The 18,225-nt window shown below is 34.4% G+C and overlaps 1 protein-coding gene across 1 annotated transcript in view; it reads left to right on the top strand.

The window, feature by feature from the left end:
- LOC150094593 (ankyrin repeat and BTB/POZ domain-containing protein 1-like) overlaps nt 1–18,225 on the top strand; it is a 307,835-nt gene that overhangs the window by 274,398 nt on the left and 15,212 nt on the right. The window contains exon 11 of the mRNA XM_090412059.1: nt 13,339–13,539. Coding sequence (XP_090268185.1) covers nt 13,339–13,539 — 201 coding nt within the window. The remainder of the gene's footprint in view (nt 1–13,338; nt 13,540–18,225) is intronic.

Here is an 18,225-nt window from a genome sequence, read left to right as displayed (position 1 = left end):
CCACAACACCCAGAAAAAGGTATGTGTAAATTTCTCTTCCTTTATGCTACATATATTTATTGGTAAATATACATCTACAATGCCTTAAGAATCCATGAGTAAAAAAGCCAATGACATTTAAACAGGGGCACTCCTAAACAGAAGCAGGCAAAATAGCCATAAATATAATAGAAGTGAATAATATTTATTCCAGGGTCGTATATTTCAGTCTGAAAATTACAGGCCATCATTGGTAGCAATGTTAGTTGATTACAAAGTAGAATGTGAACAGTGGATTAATTTGAAACTATGAGCTGCATGATGTTATACATAAAACAATGCAAAGATATAGCTGAAGAAATATTGTTATTGGTTATTAATTAACTGTATTATTAATTTTTTTTAAAATAAATTAATGATGTGTGCTTAGAATAAGACTCTTCCATATCTTGGTAGTTGATAGGCAGCTGTTGGATGTTGAAGTAAGGTTTCATCACTTTATTTAAATAAACATTCAAGTTTTATAGCAACAAAGATGGAGAAATTGTGTGTCAGATCACAGGATAGTGCAGTCTGCATCTATTCCATGTTGTGCAAGACCAGATTTCTCACATTTCCTGTTGATGATATAAGACTGCTGTTCTTGCATTCTCTTTTCCACTGATCATCCAGTTTGTCTGAAGTAAGAAAGGTGACAATCACAAGGAACTTAGTAGACATCAGGAAGGGCAAGAAGGGAATGTTTATCTTTAGAAGATGGAAATCATGATGAGAGTTTGTTGACAGGAATAAATTTAGCCACTAGATTATACTTAAGAATTCTAGTAATTGGTTCTGAGATGCCAGATATGCATGGGAACGGGACTCTACATACTGTTTCCTTGTTATTTGAGTAAAGATTATAAGAATCAAAAAGATGTTATGTGGTCTGCTCTGAGAAGCCACTGAGTTTCATATATCTTTTGATGTTTAGAAGTTCTTGCTGTAGTTGTTGCAATTTATACTCCCTAGACCTACCAGGTACCTTGCAGTTGCAAACTGTCCTACTCCATCCAAATAAGCAGGAGAGTCAATATCAGAATGTCTGAACGCAAGGACTACATCCATTTCTACCATTACAGCCACTCTAGACTTGCTGACCGTGCTTTGGACCCACAACAGGATATGCTGAAAAAAAAAGCCACTTTATTGCATCGCAGCAATACAAATATGAGAGGCTATTCCTTGAATTTGCTGCAGCACTGAGAACCTTTCCAAACCCCAACAAATTTGGGTGCATTAAACTTCCCCTAATTTGGAAAGCACTTATTGTCAGATCTCCAGCCAAACATCCAAGATGGCCCAATTTAGCTCACTATGGGGTGCCATTTGCCCAGTATTAGAGTGTCTGCATGCACATATCATTGTTTTTGTAATCCCTGATGATGGCAATGTTACATTGGCAAAATATAGGAAAGTATTAATTAAAGTTATTATAATTAATATTTAGTATACATTGCTATTTTCTGAAAAATGATAGTTATGATTGAATCAAAGACTTTTGAGCATCTATGAAGTTGAAGATTAAAGGAAAGTCTTTATCTCTTGCTCCTTCTAGTAACCTACCAAGGATGTGAATATGCTCAACAGCGTTTCTGTTTTTCAATAAATCTGCTTGATTTTTGAGTAGAAGAGGTGTCATATGGTAGTTCAGTTCAATTTAGAAGCATTCTGCTATCGATTTTTAGTACAGCAGGAAGCAGTGTGATTGCTTTTTTGGGTGTTTGTATTATTATGCCTTCTCTCTATTGTGATGAAATGTTCCATGTAGCTAGAGCTGTACTACAGATATTTAGTAGTGGTTGTTTTCCAAACTCTTCCCATCCCCCATGTTTTATAGGCTTTGCCATTATACCATCCATTTTAGGTGCTTTCATTTTGGTTTTTAGTGCAGTTTTAATTTCTTGCATTGTAGTATTACACATAATCGGAAGTTATTTTTCTGATTATTATTTCTGGCAAAGCATCTGTGGTAAAGTTCACTGATAAATTATTCAACAGTATTTTGAAGTAGTTTTTCAAATCAGCTGCATCGTCTTTCATGCCATCACCCATACCGTGAACCCTGCTTACTTCCATAGTTACATCCATGATCTTTTGCCCGCTACCACTCCCATGCAATGACATATCATAATCCATAAGCATGTACACTGCTTGCATACCAAAACTCTCTCATCTCTCCTATTAATCTTCTCCACATAGATATCTTCAAATTCTCCCCAAACAAACATGTTGCATTCACAGCACCCCACCATTTTTGAAAAATCTATGCCACTTGCATTTGTCTTTCATGCCAATTTACATCTCTTCACCATTTTGCTCACTCTAAACACGAAACACAAAGAATTTAATGAATACACAACTTTACCTTAACCGAACACCACCTACTGATTACAGCTATCATCTTCTTCTTCAAGTGTCATCCCCTAGAAGGAGGTTGGCAACCATGTCACGGAACCTTTTTCTTTCTTTTGCTGCTCTGGAATATTTATGGTAATTCAAGCCAGCCTAGTTCTTAATGTCTTCAAACCACATTCTCCTGGGTCTACCTCTCCCTCTTTTTCTATCCAATTTTCCTTCTAATATTAATTTCTGAATGCCTTTTTGTCTAGTTAGATGTCCAAAATATTTAAGTTTTCGCTCTTTAATTATTTCATTAATGTTCTTTTCATTTTTGCTTTCTTTAAAACATCTTCATTTTTCATTTTCTCTATCCATGATATTTTCAACATTCTTCTGATAGTCCACATTTCGAAAGCTTCTAATTTTTTCTCTGCTGCTTTATTTAGAGTCCAAGTTTCACTGTTGTAGAGAAGGCTTGACCAGATATAGCATTTTATTAATATTTTTCTTGTGTCTATATTAATGTCTCTGGATGTTAGAACAGTTTTCACATCAGTAAAGGCTTTTCTTGCTATCTCTATTCTTCTTTTTATTTCTTTAAGGGAATTTCCTCTGTCTGTAAACATTTGTCCCAAATATATAAAAGACTGAACCTGTTCAATTTTCTTTTTGTTAACAGTTATGTTTAGTTTCTTATTTATTGGTTCTTTTGATATAATCATGCACTTTGTTTTCTTTAGGTTAATAATTAGTCCCATGTCTAAGCGTCTGTTGTAAATTTCTGTGACTAAGTTTTGAAGATCATCTTCAGATTCAGCTATAAGGACTGTGTCATCTGCATACCTGAAGTTGTTGAAGTTCCAACCTCCGACTTTTACACCCTTCAGTTCTGAAATATTTTTAAAAACTTGCTAACTATATATATATTGTACAGTAAGGGTGATAAGACATCCTTTCCTTACTCCTTTTTTGATTTCAAAGTTGCCAGAATATGTATTTTTATATCTTATTGAGGCCATTTGATTCCAGCATATATTTGTAATTATACATAGATCTTTTCCTTATAACCCATTATTCTGTAGGATATGTATTAATTTCTTGTGATCTATTGAATCAAATGCTTTGGTGTAATCAATAAAACAAAGATATATGCTTTTCTGGTTGTCAAGGCTTCTTTCACATAATGTTTTCAAATTGAAGATTCCTTCTCTTGTACCTTTGTCTTTTTGAAAACCTGATTGAGTGTCTTCTGTTTCTACTGACAAAGTGCCTTTTATTCTTTCTAGGATTATTATTATTATTATTATTATTTGACACCTCCAGGGAGTCAATAGACTCATCGAAGGAGGGAACCTGCTCTACAGCTCTGTCTCGTCTCCACCAACTGACCGCAACTACACCAATGCTATCTATCGCCGATCACCACCACTAGTATTTGCGCAGACAATCACAAACATCCATGCCCGTGGCGGGATTCGAATCCGCAGCCTTTTGGTGGGAGAGCAGATACACTAATCACTCGGCCAGCCTGGCTGGCCGAGTGATTAGCATATTCTCAGTAGTAATTTTGTAACATGACTTGTTAAACTTATTAGTCTATATTCTGAACATTCAAAAGTTCTTGGAATTTTGGGAATAGTGACAAAGATGGATTTCCTTAGATCATCAGGGATGTATCCTGTATCATAGATGTTATTAAAAATAACCTTTAGGTCATTAAGTGTGTTTTCATTTACTTTCTTTAACAATTCAATAGGGATCTGATCAGGGCCTGGTGTTTTACCTGTTTTCATTTGACTTAGCGCATATTCTATTTCTTCATAATTAATTGGTTCACCATCCATATTTTGTATATCTGGTGCATCTGTGCAATCAGAGTCAAACAGTTCTTTTCCACATTCTTTCCATCTTTTTATGATATCTTGTGTGTCTAGTAGCATTTTTCCATTTTGATCTTTTATTCAAGGATTATGGTTGAAATTTTTCTTTTTATTTGTCAGGGCTTGGATTGACTTATGCATTTCTTTACTATTGTGTTTCTTGTCCAATTCCTCTATTTCTTTACATTCTTCATTTAGCTACTTGTCTTTAGCCTTCCTGCATTCATTTTTTATAATTTTACTGAGTATTCTATTGAGTATTTACTGAGTATACTGTTGTGTACTTTTCTTTTTTTCATCTTTCATTCATAAGTTCTAGTATTGATTCGGTCATCCAGGGTTTTTTCTTATTGTATTTAATTTTTGGAATAACCTCGTTAGCTGCCTTATATATTGCACTTGTCATATATATTGCAATTTGACCACCTATTTTCAATTTCCTCTGTGTTATAAAATATATTGTCTTCTGTTTTATATCCTACACGATCTAATTTCTGAGTTAAACACCATTATGTTGTCAGGTATATTCAGAGCTGTGAAGTCAAGTCTTTCAGTATGATTGTTTTTAGAAATGTTTTTAAGTTTAATTTAAAGTAGACACAACAGGGTTATGGTCTGAACCTATATCAGCACCTGGGTATGTTTTTATGTTGGTTATATTATTTTTGTATCTATTATTTATCATTATGAAATCTATTTGGTTTCTTATAGAGTTATCTGGGTTTGTCCTAGTGTGCGTTGGATGTTGAAAGAAAGTATTCATTATGCGCAAGTTGTTTTGAAAGCAGAATTGTATCAATCTCTCACCTCTTTCATTTCTGTCGCCTAGTCCAAATTTTCCAACAACTGAATTTTCTTCCCCTTCTCCAACCTTTGCATTCAAGTCACCCATCACTATTATATCTCATTTGATTTTACATATTCTATAGATTTTTTTAAGTTATTATAAAAATCTTCTATTTCTTCATCATTGTGAGTCATCGTAGGGGCATAAACCTGGATAATTATGATGTTAAAAGGCTTTGTAGCAAATATTTACTTGGAGGATTTTGAAGCCAAGGCTATCTCTTCCTTTGCTTTAACACCTAAGGTTTGGAAACGTTATGTGGATGACATTTTCCTCATTTGGAGCCATGGACATGATTCCCTTATGTATTTCCTTAAACATCTCAGTAGTCGACATCCAAGTATAAAGTTCACAGCCGAGCTTGAAACTGATAGTTCCCTGCCTTTTCCAGATGTAAAACTGACCTGCTCTTCTGGTAAACATAAAATTTCAATGTATAGAAAGCCTACACATACTAACAGTTACCTTCATAGTCAGTCCCATCACTTCCCTCTCCAAAAACTTGGAATAAATTCTACCTTGGGACATAGAGCTCGCTCTCTTCTTGATGACCCAGATGAACTTCATAAAGAAATCACCTATCTCAAAATTACTTTCTTACTTAATGGATATTCTAAAAGAATTATTGAAAAATTCCTTCTTAATCCTCCTAGTCATCACACAGAAGAAATAAATACATTTAAAGGCAATATATCTATTCCTTACATAAGTTCAGTTTCACAAAAATTAGCCAAGGTTCTAAGAAAATACAATATTGGAACTTTGTTCACTCCACTTCCAAAAATCTGCTCCTTAATAAGCCACCCAAAACCTTGTCATCATCATCTTAAATATCCTGGTGTGTACAAAATATGGTGTGATTGTGATATTCCTTATTTTGGACAGACGGACAAATCTATTGAATTTGTATGGAGGAACACATGAGGGACATTGCTTACAAGAGACAGCGAGCCAGCGCCTTATCAAGCCATATCCTTTTCTTGGCTGATCCTAATGATGATAACCCAAGTCATACAGTCTGCTGGGACAGATCTACCAACATTTTTCGTTGCCATGATGAAATGGAGAGAAAAATCGTAGAATCTAGGGAAATCATCCTCAACCCTGAACATCTAAATAATAACTTGAGCTACAACCTCCCAGATAGCCATTCAGCAGTAATCAGGTACTGGCATTCACATGATGCTGCAAGCACGCACTCTCCCAACAATGCAACAAACGAAAGAACAGCTTTAAATACAACTACAACGTTTTCATCCTAATTATGTATAGAGACTCTCTATCTTGTTCATAGCTTCTTTAAGCTTCAGTGTTTTTTCTTTTCTTTTATAATGTCACCTGATGAAGGCTGTTATAAGCCGAAACTAGTTGTGTTTTACTATTAAACCTTTTTTTACTTAACTCTCGGTTTAAGTCATTCAACTCTATTTTTACAATATATATATATATATATATATAAACAATCAAGAAGGTCGGGATGGTTATCAAAATTTAGAACACAATAAAGACAACAAACAAATGCAAGGAAATTTGAGCCAGTGTAAAGAGAGATTCTGGATTTGATGTTTTTTAAGAAATGCATGTTTACAGCTCTTTTTGATTTTGTTAAGGTTCTAAATGTTAGTGAACTGAATATGGGAAGTGGGTTTTTATTTGGGGGGGGGGGGGGGTTAAAGGCTATCTGATCTACAGTTTCAATGTAATGCATATTTTAGTGTATTTAATTAACATAATTAACAAATTAAACAAATTTTAAAAATTAACAAAAATAGGGAAAAAATTTCTAGCCCACCTACAGTATGAATGTACTATTTTATGTAAGCAAGGTTTATGTGGAAAGGCTGCATCATCTGAAATTTGCAGGTGGTATTGTCCTGATAGCAGATAATCTTGAAGATCTGGAAGAAAGGCTAAATCAGCTAAACGAAGCCTCCAGAGAAATTGGATTAAAAATAAATAGAGAAAAAACAAAAATAATGATGAATAAATACATAAGCCATAGAACTATCAAAGTTGAAAACCATGAAATAGAACAAGTTACTTCATATGTATATTTGGGCCAATTGTTATCCTTTCAGGAGTGCCAAAGAAAAGAGATTGAACGAAGAATTCACCTTGGATAGATGGCTTATGGGAAAATGAGAGACATATTCAGAAGTGACATCCCTATGAGTCTAAAAAGGAAAGCTTTTGATCAGTGCATACTTCCTGTCCTAACATATGGAAGAGAAACATAGACTTTAACAGAAGCCCTAAACAGAAAGCTGCGAACAACACAACATCGCATGGAAAGAAGTATGCTAAAAATAACATTAAGAGATAGGAAGACAAATATCTGGATAAGATCTCAAACAGGTGTCATGGATATTGTAAAATACATTAAACAGGCTAAGTGGAGATGGGCTGGCCATATTGCCAGATGCAGTGACGGGAGATGGACTAGAAAAACAACAGAGTGGAGACCAATGGATGGAGCAAGACAAAGAGGAAGACCAAGAAGAAGGTGGAGAGATGAACTGAAACAAATTGCAGGAGTGAGATGGATGGGAGAAGCAGAAAACCAAGTGATCTGGAAAATCATGGGGGGGGAGACCTTCGTCCAGCAGTGGACAGAACCAGAAGGCTGAAGAAGAAGAGAAGAAGGTTTATGTAAGTCTTTCATGGGTGAGAACCATTTTATTTTATTTATTTTTTTTTTTAAATTTCATGATTGTTAAAGTCAGAAAGTGAAATACAGAGCAGATTCAGTGTGTAGGGATGAAATAATTCATGCATATGGTTTGCCACATACATAGTGAATACCCTGTCTCCTGTCCATGTTTAACCACAGCACTGTTCCATGCATACTGCTATATGAGGCTCCCTCCAGGCAACACAGCCCGACAGAGTAAGTGGCAGTAAGATTATTTGCTGGTTATTGGGAATTCTTGATGCATTGCCATTGGATTTAGTCTCATTTACTATTTGTCTGGTGGCTTGGAGAACCACTTTACTGCAGCATCTTCAGATGGAGCTGACATACCACCTCTGATCTAACACACGAGAGGAAACATCATCAAATTCCTGACATCTACCTTCAAGGGGTGTACAGGATATGATAGTACTACATGAAAAACTTTCATTACCACTAATCTCCTGTCTACAATTTTCCTCCAAATCAATTTGTAACCTGTCAAGATTCCAACATTATCACTCAGCACAGTGGTAAAAAACACTCAACAGACATGCAATTAGGATTACATATCCATATTTGAAGTAGAAAAAGCCATCAAAATCCTGAAATGTGGAAAGGCAGTGGGAGTAGATGATATTTGACCAGAAATGCTGAATTATGGAGGTATAAAAGTCTTAAGTGGCTGCACTGCATAGTTCAGAAGACCTGGACAGAGGGATGAATTCCAGATGACTGGAGTAGAGCTCTCATAGTACCCATATACAAAAAGGGAAATAAAACTGAATGTGAAAATTACTGATTATCTCATGATAATCAGTAGAAAATACTGAAGTATTTCTCTACCGAGTTTTCCTGGTAAGATTTATGCAAGTATACTTGAGAAATGGTTGAGAAGGATTGTAAAAGTGAAGATTGATGAAGAACAAGCTGGATTCAGGCAAAATAGAGGCTGTCAGGATCATATTTTCACTTTACGAGAGGAACTAATTTGATAATTAATATGGATATAGCAATCAGCTGTGAGAGATAGCTCTATTTAGCATTGGTATCCTCTTTTTATATATGAAACACACATGAAAGTATATAAAACTTACATCAGTGCTGTGTGTGTGGTTGGGTAAAACTGGATGTACTTTTCCTCTCCTTCTTTACTTCTTTACTTATTAAGCATAAATGCTTATAATGCCTTCAATTTCAAGGCCATCTTCTCCTCTGTCTTCCTCTTCTTTCCCCTTGGTATCCACTTCTTTACTTTCTTTACCAGTCAGTTTTGCTACATACTTTCAGTATGGTTTTTCGATTCTTCTTCTTTCCATTTTTGAATCCAATCATTTGTTGACTATATTTTACAATTTTCTGTGGTTTGTGAGTTTTGAATTTTGTTTAATATTGTTACACCTTCAATTTTTCTTAACATTTTCATCTCAGTAGTTTCCTTGATCTATCTCATTTTTGTAGTTGCTGCACATTACCTTCCTCTTACAATATTAAAATTTAGTGTTTTCTTGAATTCATTAAGGGGGGGAGGAATTTATCCTCCATAAAAACAAACCTTTTTCTCAAACCTTTGTTTAGAAATATGGATATAGTATAGCACATTGTTTCATCTTTCAAGATATATAAGTTCATTCTAGAGGCAGAATTCAGGTTCTTTCTTTATTGTTTAGTGGATTGCCAACATATTCATTTCACTTTATGATGTTTGTGTTACAGGGTTGCCATCACCCACTTTAAACTGTAAACCTAAAAAAATAAATAAATAATAATAATAATCTAGTATTAAAAAAAATCCAACAAAACTAATGACTTACAGATTAGAATTCTACTGAAACTTTACTTGTTACATAACTGTTATCATCTGTAAGGTTTGAAGACCTTTTTATGATATATTCATACCAACAACAATTACAATAAACATTTGTACATACAGAAAAAAGGATGAAACATATTCAAGAATGGTACAATGTATCATTCACAGATTCACATTAATTTCCATATGCCTAATATTTAATGTGTTTTCCTGTCTTAATATGTTTCTTCTTTGTGTGTGTGTGTGTGTGCATACATGCACATATTGAATTTATGAGTATCAAATTGTGATTGTATCAATATAATTGTGGTCTCAAGTGATATACTGAGTGACAGTTATCATTCTTGTTTGCCTTTTTACTTTCTATAAGCATTCTGTTCTTGTACTAAATGTCTACTTTGGTATAATACTGTTGCAGGATATAATTTCATATAATTTCATCTTATTTTGCATAATTTAGGTACTAAAAGTTTTCCAGTTTAAACCAAAATAAGTGAAATGGTTCACAAATATTAGCAAAGATCCCAAATATCAAATTTCAACAACATCCATCCAGTTAGAGCATCGTTGTTATGTGTGTGTGTGCAAACAGATGAACAAAAGCAACTTTAATAGGTACTTATGCATTGTTGTGAAATGTACCTAAAAATGTAATGTGTTTACACAGAGTTCTTTATCATGGAAAGAAAAGAGTTATTTTCCTTCCATTGTGAATTGCTATATTTCCTTAGCAGGTGTTTTGTGCACAAGCATTGTTTCCTTTGCAGCACAATATGTCATAGTTCATGTATCAAGGATATATATGGAAATGAAATCTCATTCAGTTCTTCTCTGTAATAAAAACTTTAGTCTCACTAACCAGCTAACTTAGTCCTGTCTGAAAACAAGACTAAGCTAGCAAGTCTTAGGCATAGATTACAGGATTTTTTTTCTTCTGGCAACTCAGAATCGGTTTATTTGTTTTGTAACTCTTGCAAAACAAATAAACTGGCTGATGAATATTCATTTGATAGACATAAGACTGGACATAAGGCTTTAACCACCTTATCTTGATAACATCTGGTTTAATGATAATGAAAGCCGCAACACCTTGAATATGTATTAGATTTAATTATAATAATCATGATAAATTTTACTAGTATACTATTATGGTTTAAAATGAGTCAAATTTAGTATGCTGAAATAGAAGTATTATCAGTAGTAGTGATCGTAGGGGCATAAACCTGGATAATTATGATGTTAAAAGGCTTTGTAGCAAATATTTACTTGGAGGATTTTGAAGCCAAGGCTATCTCTTCCTTTGCTTTAACACCTAAGGTTTGGAAATGAATACTGAATGTCATAAGACACTGATAAGTCACAACCTGTGTTTTCAAAGGTTTGCTGAATATTTACTATTATGAATACATCACATAGTGAAGAACATTCACATTTTAAACCTATTATCTTATGTCTTTATAATAACTACATAGGTCTAAGCCAATATACTGCTCACTACAGCATCAAAAAAAAATCTTGTCTGCATAACACCTGTTAAGGAAGTATAAGTCAGTAATATACTGACTGTGATTTCTTTTATAGTATCTTGCATTCAGATTGAAAAATATATATATGTATGTATATTTAAAAAAATCAGCCAATTTCAAGAAAGTCATATGCCTTTTATCATTAATAAGTGAAACATTAAAGAAATGATTGCTTGCAGATAATCTTGAAAAGGGTGTAATTTGTCATGATATTCTTGGATTGTGATACCAATCATCATCAAACATTTCAGCCCAGAGAATATTTTAGCACATGTGAATTCAACAAACTTTTGTAAAAGTAATTTTGTTTTGCCAGTTTTTTCATTAAAATATTCCATTGAAGTGACTCAACAAATTTTAATAGTAAACCTAATTACTAAATATCATTACAAAGTCCGTCAAGCCCAGGGAGGAATTATTATTGTTATCATATTATTAATATCAATAGATGATGTCTGCTTTACGTCATCTAATGATGACACAACGAAAAAAGTGAACCAGAAATGTGTTACATGGTTTAAAGTGTTATAAAATTATCAAATGATCTGAATGGAACAATTCAACAAATTTTCATAGCAATCTTAAATACTGTATTTCATTAAAGCCCATTCAGCCAGTGGTTCATTCTAAATCACGATTTTATTAAATTCTATCCATCCAGGTAAGAGTTGAGTTATTCAAAACATTTTGCTCCTTTGTGCCCCAGCAAATTGTCTGATTGAAAAGTTTGGTGGACAGAAAAAGAAGGGGTTACATGACTGAGACATTTGCACTGTTCAGAGGTATTTACAGGATTGACACTTAGGAGATTTTTCATATAGCAGAACAATGGAAATAAATAAGGATAAGAGGCCATCCCTGGAAGCTTTGAAAGGAGGTGATGAGTAAGAGGATGAGAAGTGGCTTTATTACATGGAGGGTAGTTTGAACATGGAATGCATTGCCTAATAGTAAATGTGCAGACAGTAAAAGGGAAAGATAGGCCTTCCATGATGAATCTTACAAATTCATAGGAGTTCCAGAAATAATAATAATAAAATAAAAATCATTGACACATTTTTATAAGTTCCAAATACCAAGAACGAAATCCATTCAGCTAGCATCTTGGGTGGACAAAATGAATTAATAGATTCATTTTTTTATGAAACACAACTAAAAATAATTGTTATTTTAATGGTTAATATAGCCTACTTTCGTTTAGGAGTGCCCCCCCCCCTTTTTTTTTTACAATGCCATTGGCTCTTTACCCAAATCTTAGGGCATTACTGAAGTGTTATAAAACTAATATATGAAGAATAATATAAGAAGAAAATTTGAGCATGCTGCCTTTTTTTGGATGTTGTTTTCTGTCACCTTAAACAACATCCAGAAAAGGTATGTCCAAATTTTCCTCCTATATTATTCTTCATATATTAGTTTTATAACACTTCAGTAATGTCCTAAGATTTGGGTAAAGAGCCAATGACATTGTAAAAAAAAAAGGGGGGGGGGGCATTCCTAAACAAAAGTAAGCTATATTAGCTATTAAAATAATAGTTTAATTTAGAGGAATAATATGGGAATTTTCCCAGAAATAATACCTATAAAAATAATTGATTTGCCAATTTCTAGTTTTCCTGCTTTTCATTCAAGAATAATTTGGATATTTCTATCTCTGCTGTCTGCTTTCAGTACATCACAGAACTTAATCACTATATGATTAAGTTCTGTGATGAATGTGAGCCCAGTCTCTTAATTACATATATTATATGTAATTAAGAGACTGAGTTTGAATTACTGTGGTTTGGATACATTTGAAAGCATTTAGTTGGCGGAGGAAATAACTCTCATCACACACACACACACACACTACAAGGCAGCTTATTGAAGGCAAAAGCCTTAAAATGTCATGTTTGGCATTTAGAGTAGGATTGCCACATTGCATCACCTTTTACTCTACCACTCATGGCACTAATTGTGCTTTATGTTTTCTGCTTTTCATAGGTGCATTTAATAGTGGGAGAAGGAGATAGAAAAGGGGGGGGCTTTTCTCTTATTATTAAGTGCTAATAATACCTCTCTCTCTCTCTCTCTCTATACAAATGGTGAAATTGCATACCTCAATACTTAAATTTGAATGAGTACTGCAATATTGAACAGTTTCATTACTGTAAATCACAGTTTCAAATTCTTAATTTTTTTTTCCCCATTGTAATTCATATTTTAAGGAGTAATTCACACTACATATTTTGTTCTTACAGCTATTACCTGCAAATGTCTTCGATGTCTTATATGCTGCAGATATTTATCTGTTAGGGGGTTTGAAACGTCTCTGTGCTAATGTCATTGGTCAGCACTTGGATCCAGCTAATGTGGTAGCAGTTGTTCGTACAGCAAGGCTTTTTGAACTGCCTAGGTTAGAAGACCAGTGTGCTGAATATTTAGCTAAGCACTTAGACGAGGTATTTGAAACTGTTTCTAAATTTTGATAATAAGAAAATATAAATATGTTTAAGTATGTTAAAATATATTTTTTTAAGAGAAGTAGGAAATTATGAATGAATTTCATAACAGTTCTTGTGTAGCAACATCATTCATTATCATGAACTTGAACTTAGTCATTTTTAGTGTGTACTGTAAACACAGTGAAACCAAAATTGAAATGACTGTGTAAATATTAGTCAGGATTTCAAAGACCAAATTTCATTACATTCCATCCACCCAGAGGAGAATTGGTACTGTCTTTCCTGTCCTGTCAGGTGTCTTCTCCCACCAGGAGATTGACTACCATGTATCTCCACCATGTCCTAGTCTGCACCTCTCTGCCTGCATTCCTCATATGAGAGATAGGTCCAGTCTTCTACATTTTTCATCCACTCCAGTCGTTGTCTTCCTTTCTTTCTTTTTCCATCAACAGTTCCTTCAAAAAGTGTCCTTTGTAGGCAGTTATGTCTCAGAATATGTCCAAAATAGCTGACTTTTCTCTTTTTAATTTCTTTCATCAGGCTTCTGTTTATGCCTACCATCTCTAGTACCTCTTCATCATTTGTCTTTCCATGATATCCTCATAATTCTTTGCAGCATCCGCATTTTAAAGGCCTCCAGTTTTTTCACACTCAGATTGGAGAGTGTCCATGTCTCTACTCCATATAATAACGTGGACCATATGTAGCATTTGGAGATTCTTAGTCTTGTTTTCAGATTTAATTCTCTAGATGTTAGTAGATTTTTCATACTGTTGAAAGTTGACCTTGCAATTTCAATCCTTTTTTCTAATTTCATCTTCTGTCCTGCCATTCTCTGTGATCAAGTGTCCGAGGTATATGTATGTTTACACCTGTTCTAATTTATTTCCTTTTATTATTATTATTATTATTCATGACAGCTCCAAGGAGTCCAGGAGGGCACCTATTGTACAACTCTCCATCTCCACCACTACACCAAACCTCTACTACCAATCATCTACAGCAGTGCCATCTATTGGCCACCACAGCTAGTATTTTTTTTTTGTCTGTAAATTGTGTGTGTTCTGAAGGGCCGATTTGTCTGTATACGGGATGAAAAACCCGAGTTCCCAGGAGAAAAAAACCCTGCTATATATTGATGCATATTTTTGGTATTTCCTTTTCTTTTGAAATTATCATGCTTTTTGTCTTTTTAAAGTTGAAACTGAGGCCATACTGTTCGCTGTACTTGAGGATTTCATCTATAAGAGTTTTGAGGTCATATTTGTTTTCAGCTAGAAGAACCGTGTCATCTGCATATCTTAGGTTATTAATATTTCTGCCCCCTACAGTGATTCCTTTGAGGCTACTAATTTTATTAAATATTTCTTCTGTGTACAGGTTAAAGAGAATCGGAGAAAAGACACAGCCTTGTCTCACACTGTTCTGAACAGGGAATTCTTCTGAGGTCTCTCTATTTATTCTCAAAGATGCAGTCTGTTCCCAGTAGAGATTAGTTAATAGCCTAATGTCTTTTCCATCCATGCCTATTTTTGAAAGGATTTCAATTAATTGTTGATGTTGGACATTGTCGGATGCCTTTTTGTAATCTATGAAGCAGAGGTCACATCGTTTTGTTTTTCTAGATATCTTTCTATGATGGTTCTGATGTTGAAAATACCTTCTCTTATACCTACATTTTCCTTGAAGCCACTTTGTGTATCATTTATTTCTATGTTTATTTTTCTTTTATTTCTTTCAAGAATAACGTATAGGAGGACTTTTGATACTTGACTGATGAGACTGATTGTCTTGTACTCTTCACATCTTGTAGCTTTTGTTTTTTTTTTTTGAGAATTGGAACGAAAATTGAGTGATTAATATCTTTGGGTAGAAATCCAGTCTCATATATTTTATGGCATAATTTTGTTAGAAATTTCAGTCCTCCTTCATCGAGAGCCCTCAACCATTCTGCCAAGATGTTATCTATTCCTGCAACTTTTAGTGGATTTAGTTTTTCTGATGGCATTTTCAACTTCACAGAGTAAAATGGATGGTCCTTCTAAATCAGTCTGTTCAGGAATATCATTTCTTTGTTGTTCGTATAATTTCCTTATGTATTCAATCCATCTTTCCATGATTTCTTTTTTATCCATTAGAATATGGTCTCTTGAGTCTCTAATTTGCTGTATTTGTCCTGCTTGTCATTTCTCTGATCTTTTCATGCATTTCTCTGCTTCTGTGTTTTTTATCAAGGTTTTCTATATCTATACATTTATTCTTAATCCATTCCTCTTTGGCTTTCCTGCATTCTTTTTTTATTTCTTTATTCATGCTTTTATATTCAGGTTTGTTCTTTAACTTTTTTGTTTGTTCCATCAACATTAGTATTTTTTCATTCATCCAGGGTTTATTCCTTTTCCTTTTTAATTGTGGGAGTGTATTTTTGGCTGCTTCATTGATGCTATTCTTGAATGTTTGCCAGTTCATTTTAATTTCATCGACTGGTGTTCTATTTTCTGTGTGAGTTGTGGTATCAGACTTGTTAAGGGATTTTGTGAATTCTTTTATAAAGCAGGCTTTAACTTCTTGGTTGTTAAGCGAGTCTGAATTATAAGTTTCTCTTATGAATGATTGGCTTGGTATCTTAAGTTTTATTTTGATTTTTGCAATCACTGGGTTGTGGTCCAATCCTATGTCTGCTCCAGGATATGTTTTTGTTTGTGTTATTGCATTTCGGAATCTTTTGCTTATTGTTATATAGTCAGTTTGATTTCTATAAATGTCCCCAGGGCTTTTCCAGGTATATAGTCTTCTGGGAGGATGTTTAAACAGTTTGTTGGCAATTATTAGGTAATTGGTTTCACAGAATTGAATTAATCTTTCACCTCTTTCATTTCTGATTCCAAGCCCTTGGTTTCCCATGCAAAATGAGATATTTTCTGAGCCCACTTTTGTATTTAGGTCACCCATCATTATAATAACATCATCTGACTTAGTACTGGAGATTGCAGTTTGGATGTCTTCATAAAATTGTTCCAACTCTTCATTTGGGTGGTCTTGGGTTGGCACATATGCTTGGATAATATACAGGTTGAATGGTTGTGCAGTTATTTTGGCTGTTATGATTCTGTCATTTATGGACCAATATCCCTGTAGAGATTTTGTAATTCTATTACTTAGGACAAGCGCTACTCCATTAAGGTGTAAGTCACTTCCAGAGTAGATTATAGTGTGATTTTTTTCTTCTTATTATGCCTGTATCTGTCCACCTCACTTCACTGATACCTGCGATATCGGCCTTCATCACTTCTAATTCCTGGAGTAGTTTATCTAATTTGCCTGCCTCGTAGAGTGTTCTGACGTTCCATGTTACTATTTTCAAGAGATTGCTCCTGGTTTTCAGACAAAGGACATCTGAGATCCTCCCTGGAGGGTTTGGGATATTATCTTCATACACTACCTTAGTAGTTATTGTCTTACAATTTCCGGTTTCAAGCTCTTCTTCCCTGTAGCTATAAGAGCTGATGGTTGCAGGGGTTTCAACCACATCTCTAACTTCACATTGTGACATGGTGTGTTTCATGGTTGACAATGGATAAATATGTGGTGAGGCTCCAATCTCTTCCACGGCGGCTGGCCACAAGTCCTTTAGATGTCAGGAGTGTGCCCTTGATGTGCCACACATCTTGCTGTCATGCCATTGATCGGTCAGTGTTGATTCTTCTGCCATTCCAGACTTCGTGCACATAAAGGTTGACAGTCCCATGTAAAGTACTGTCTTTACACATAGGTATTACATTTTGGGAATGGGGGATATCCAAGTCTTATTTTTTATTCTTTTTTAAAAGGATATTTTGAAATACATCCTTGGTAGTATGAAATTTCATTTACTGAGAGCAGAGTTATTGCTTTATAAATACAATTTTTGACGTTTTTTCAGTTGAAGGTGATTTAGCTGATCTCACATGGAGGTAGCAGGGTTGTTTCCTCCCAGAAACTTGGGTTTTTCATCCTGCATTGAGTATACACACATAATTTTCAGACAAAAAATATTAGTGGTGGTGGTGTGCAGTAGATGGTGTTGGTGTAGATGATGATAGTGGCAGTTTGTTGTATTTGGTGGAGACAGAGAGTTGTAGAGCAGGTGTCCTCCCTCAATGAGTCTTTAGACTCCTTGGAGGCATCATGTAATAATAATAATAATAATAATACTTAAGCATTACAAGGTTTGTCAAATGAAAAGGGGGAATGGAGTGTACTGTCATTGGCAAAGCTATGGATAGGATTGGAAGTCTGAGAAAGCAGGTCATTTATATACAAGAGGAAGAGAGTTGACCAATAATAACTTTTTCCATTATTTTGGAGATGATAGAAGTGATGGTGATTGGTCAGTGGTTGTATGTGAAATGCCTACCATACAACCAATGAACAGACCTTTGTGAAATGCCTACCATACAACCAATGAACAGACATTAGCTCTGCAGCACAATATTTAGTACAACTGGAGAGATGCCATCTGGACTAGAAGACTTTTTACTTTCCGGGTTATTTAGTATTCTTCTTATGTCTCTTTGATGAAAAACCACAAGAAGAATGTGGTGCTCATTTACTGGTATGGAAGGAGATGATTTGCCTTCATCACCTATACAGGAGTTGAAGGAAAAAAGTGATGCCAGGAGGTCAGATTTAACTTTGGATACT

This window comes from Typopeltis vanoorti, chromosome 22, assembly GCF_054136105.1.
Source record: "Typopeltis vanoorti isolate ZY-2024b chromosome 22, IOZ_Tvanoo_1.0, whole genome shotgun sequence".
In the NCBI taxonomy this organism is placed as follows: Eukaryota; Metazoa; Arthropoda; class Arachnida; order Uropygi; family Thelyphonidae; genus Typopeltis; species Typopeltis vanoorti.
The sequence above is the reverse complement of the archived record's forward strand: the minus strand, read 5'-3'. Positions and strand labels throughout refer to the sequence as shown.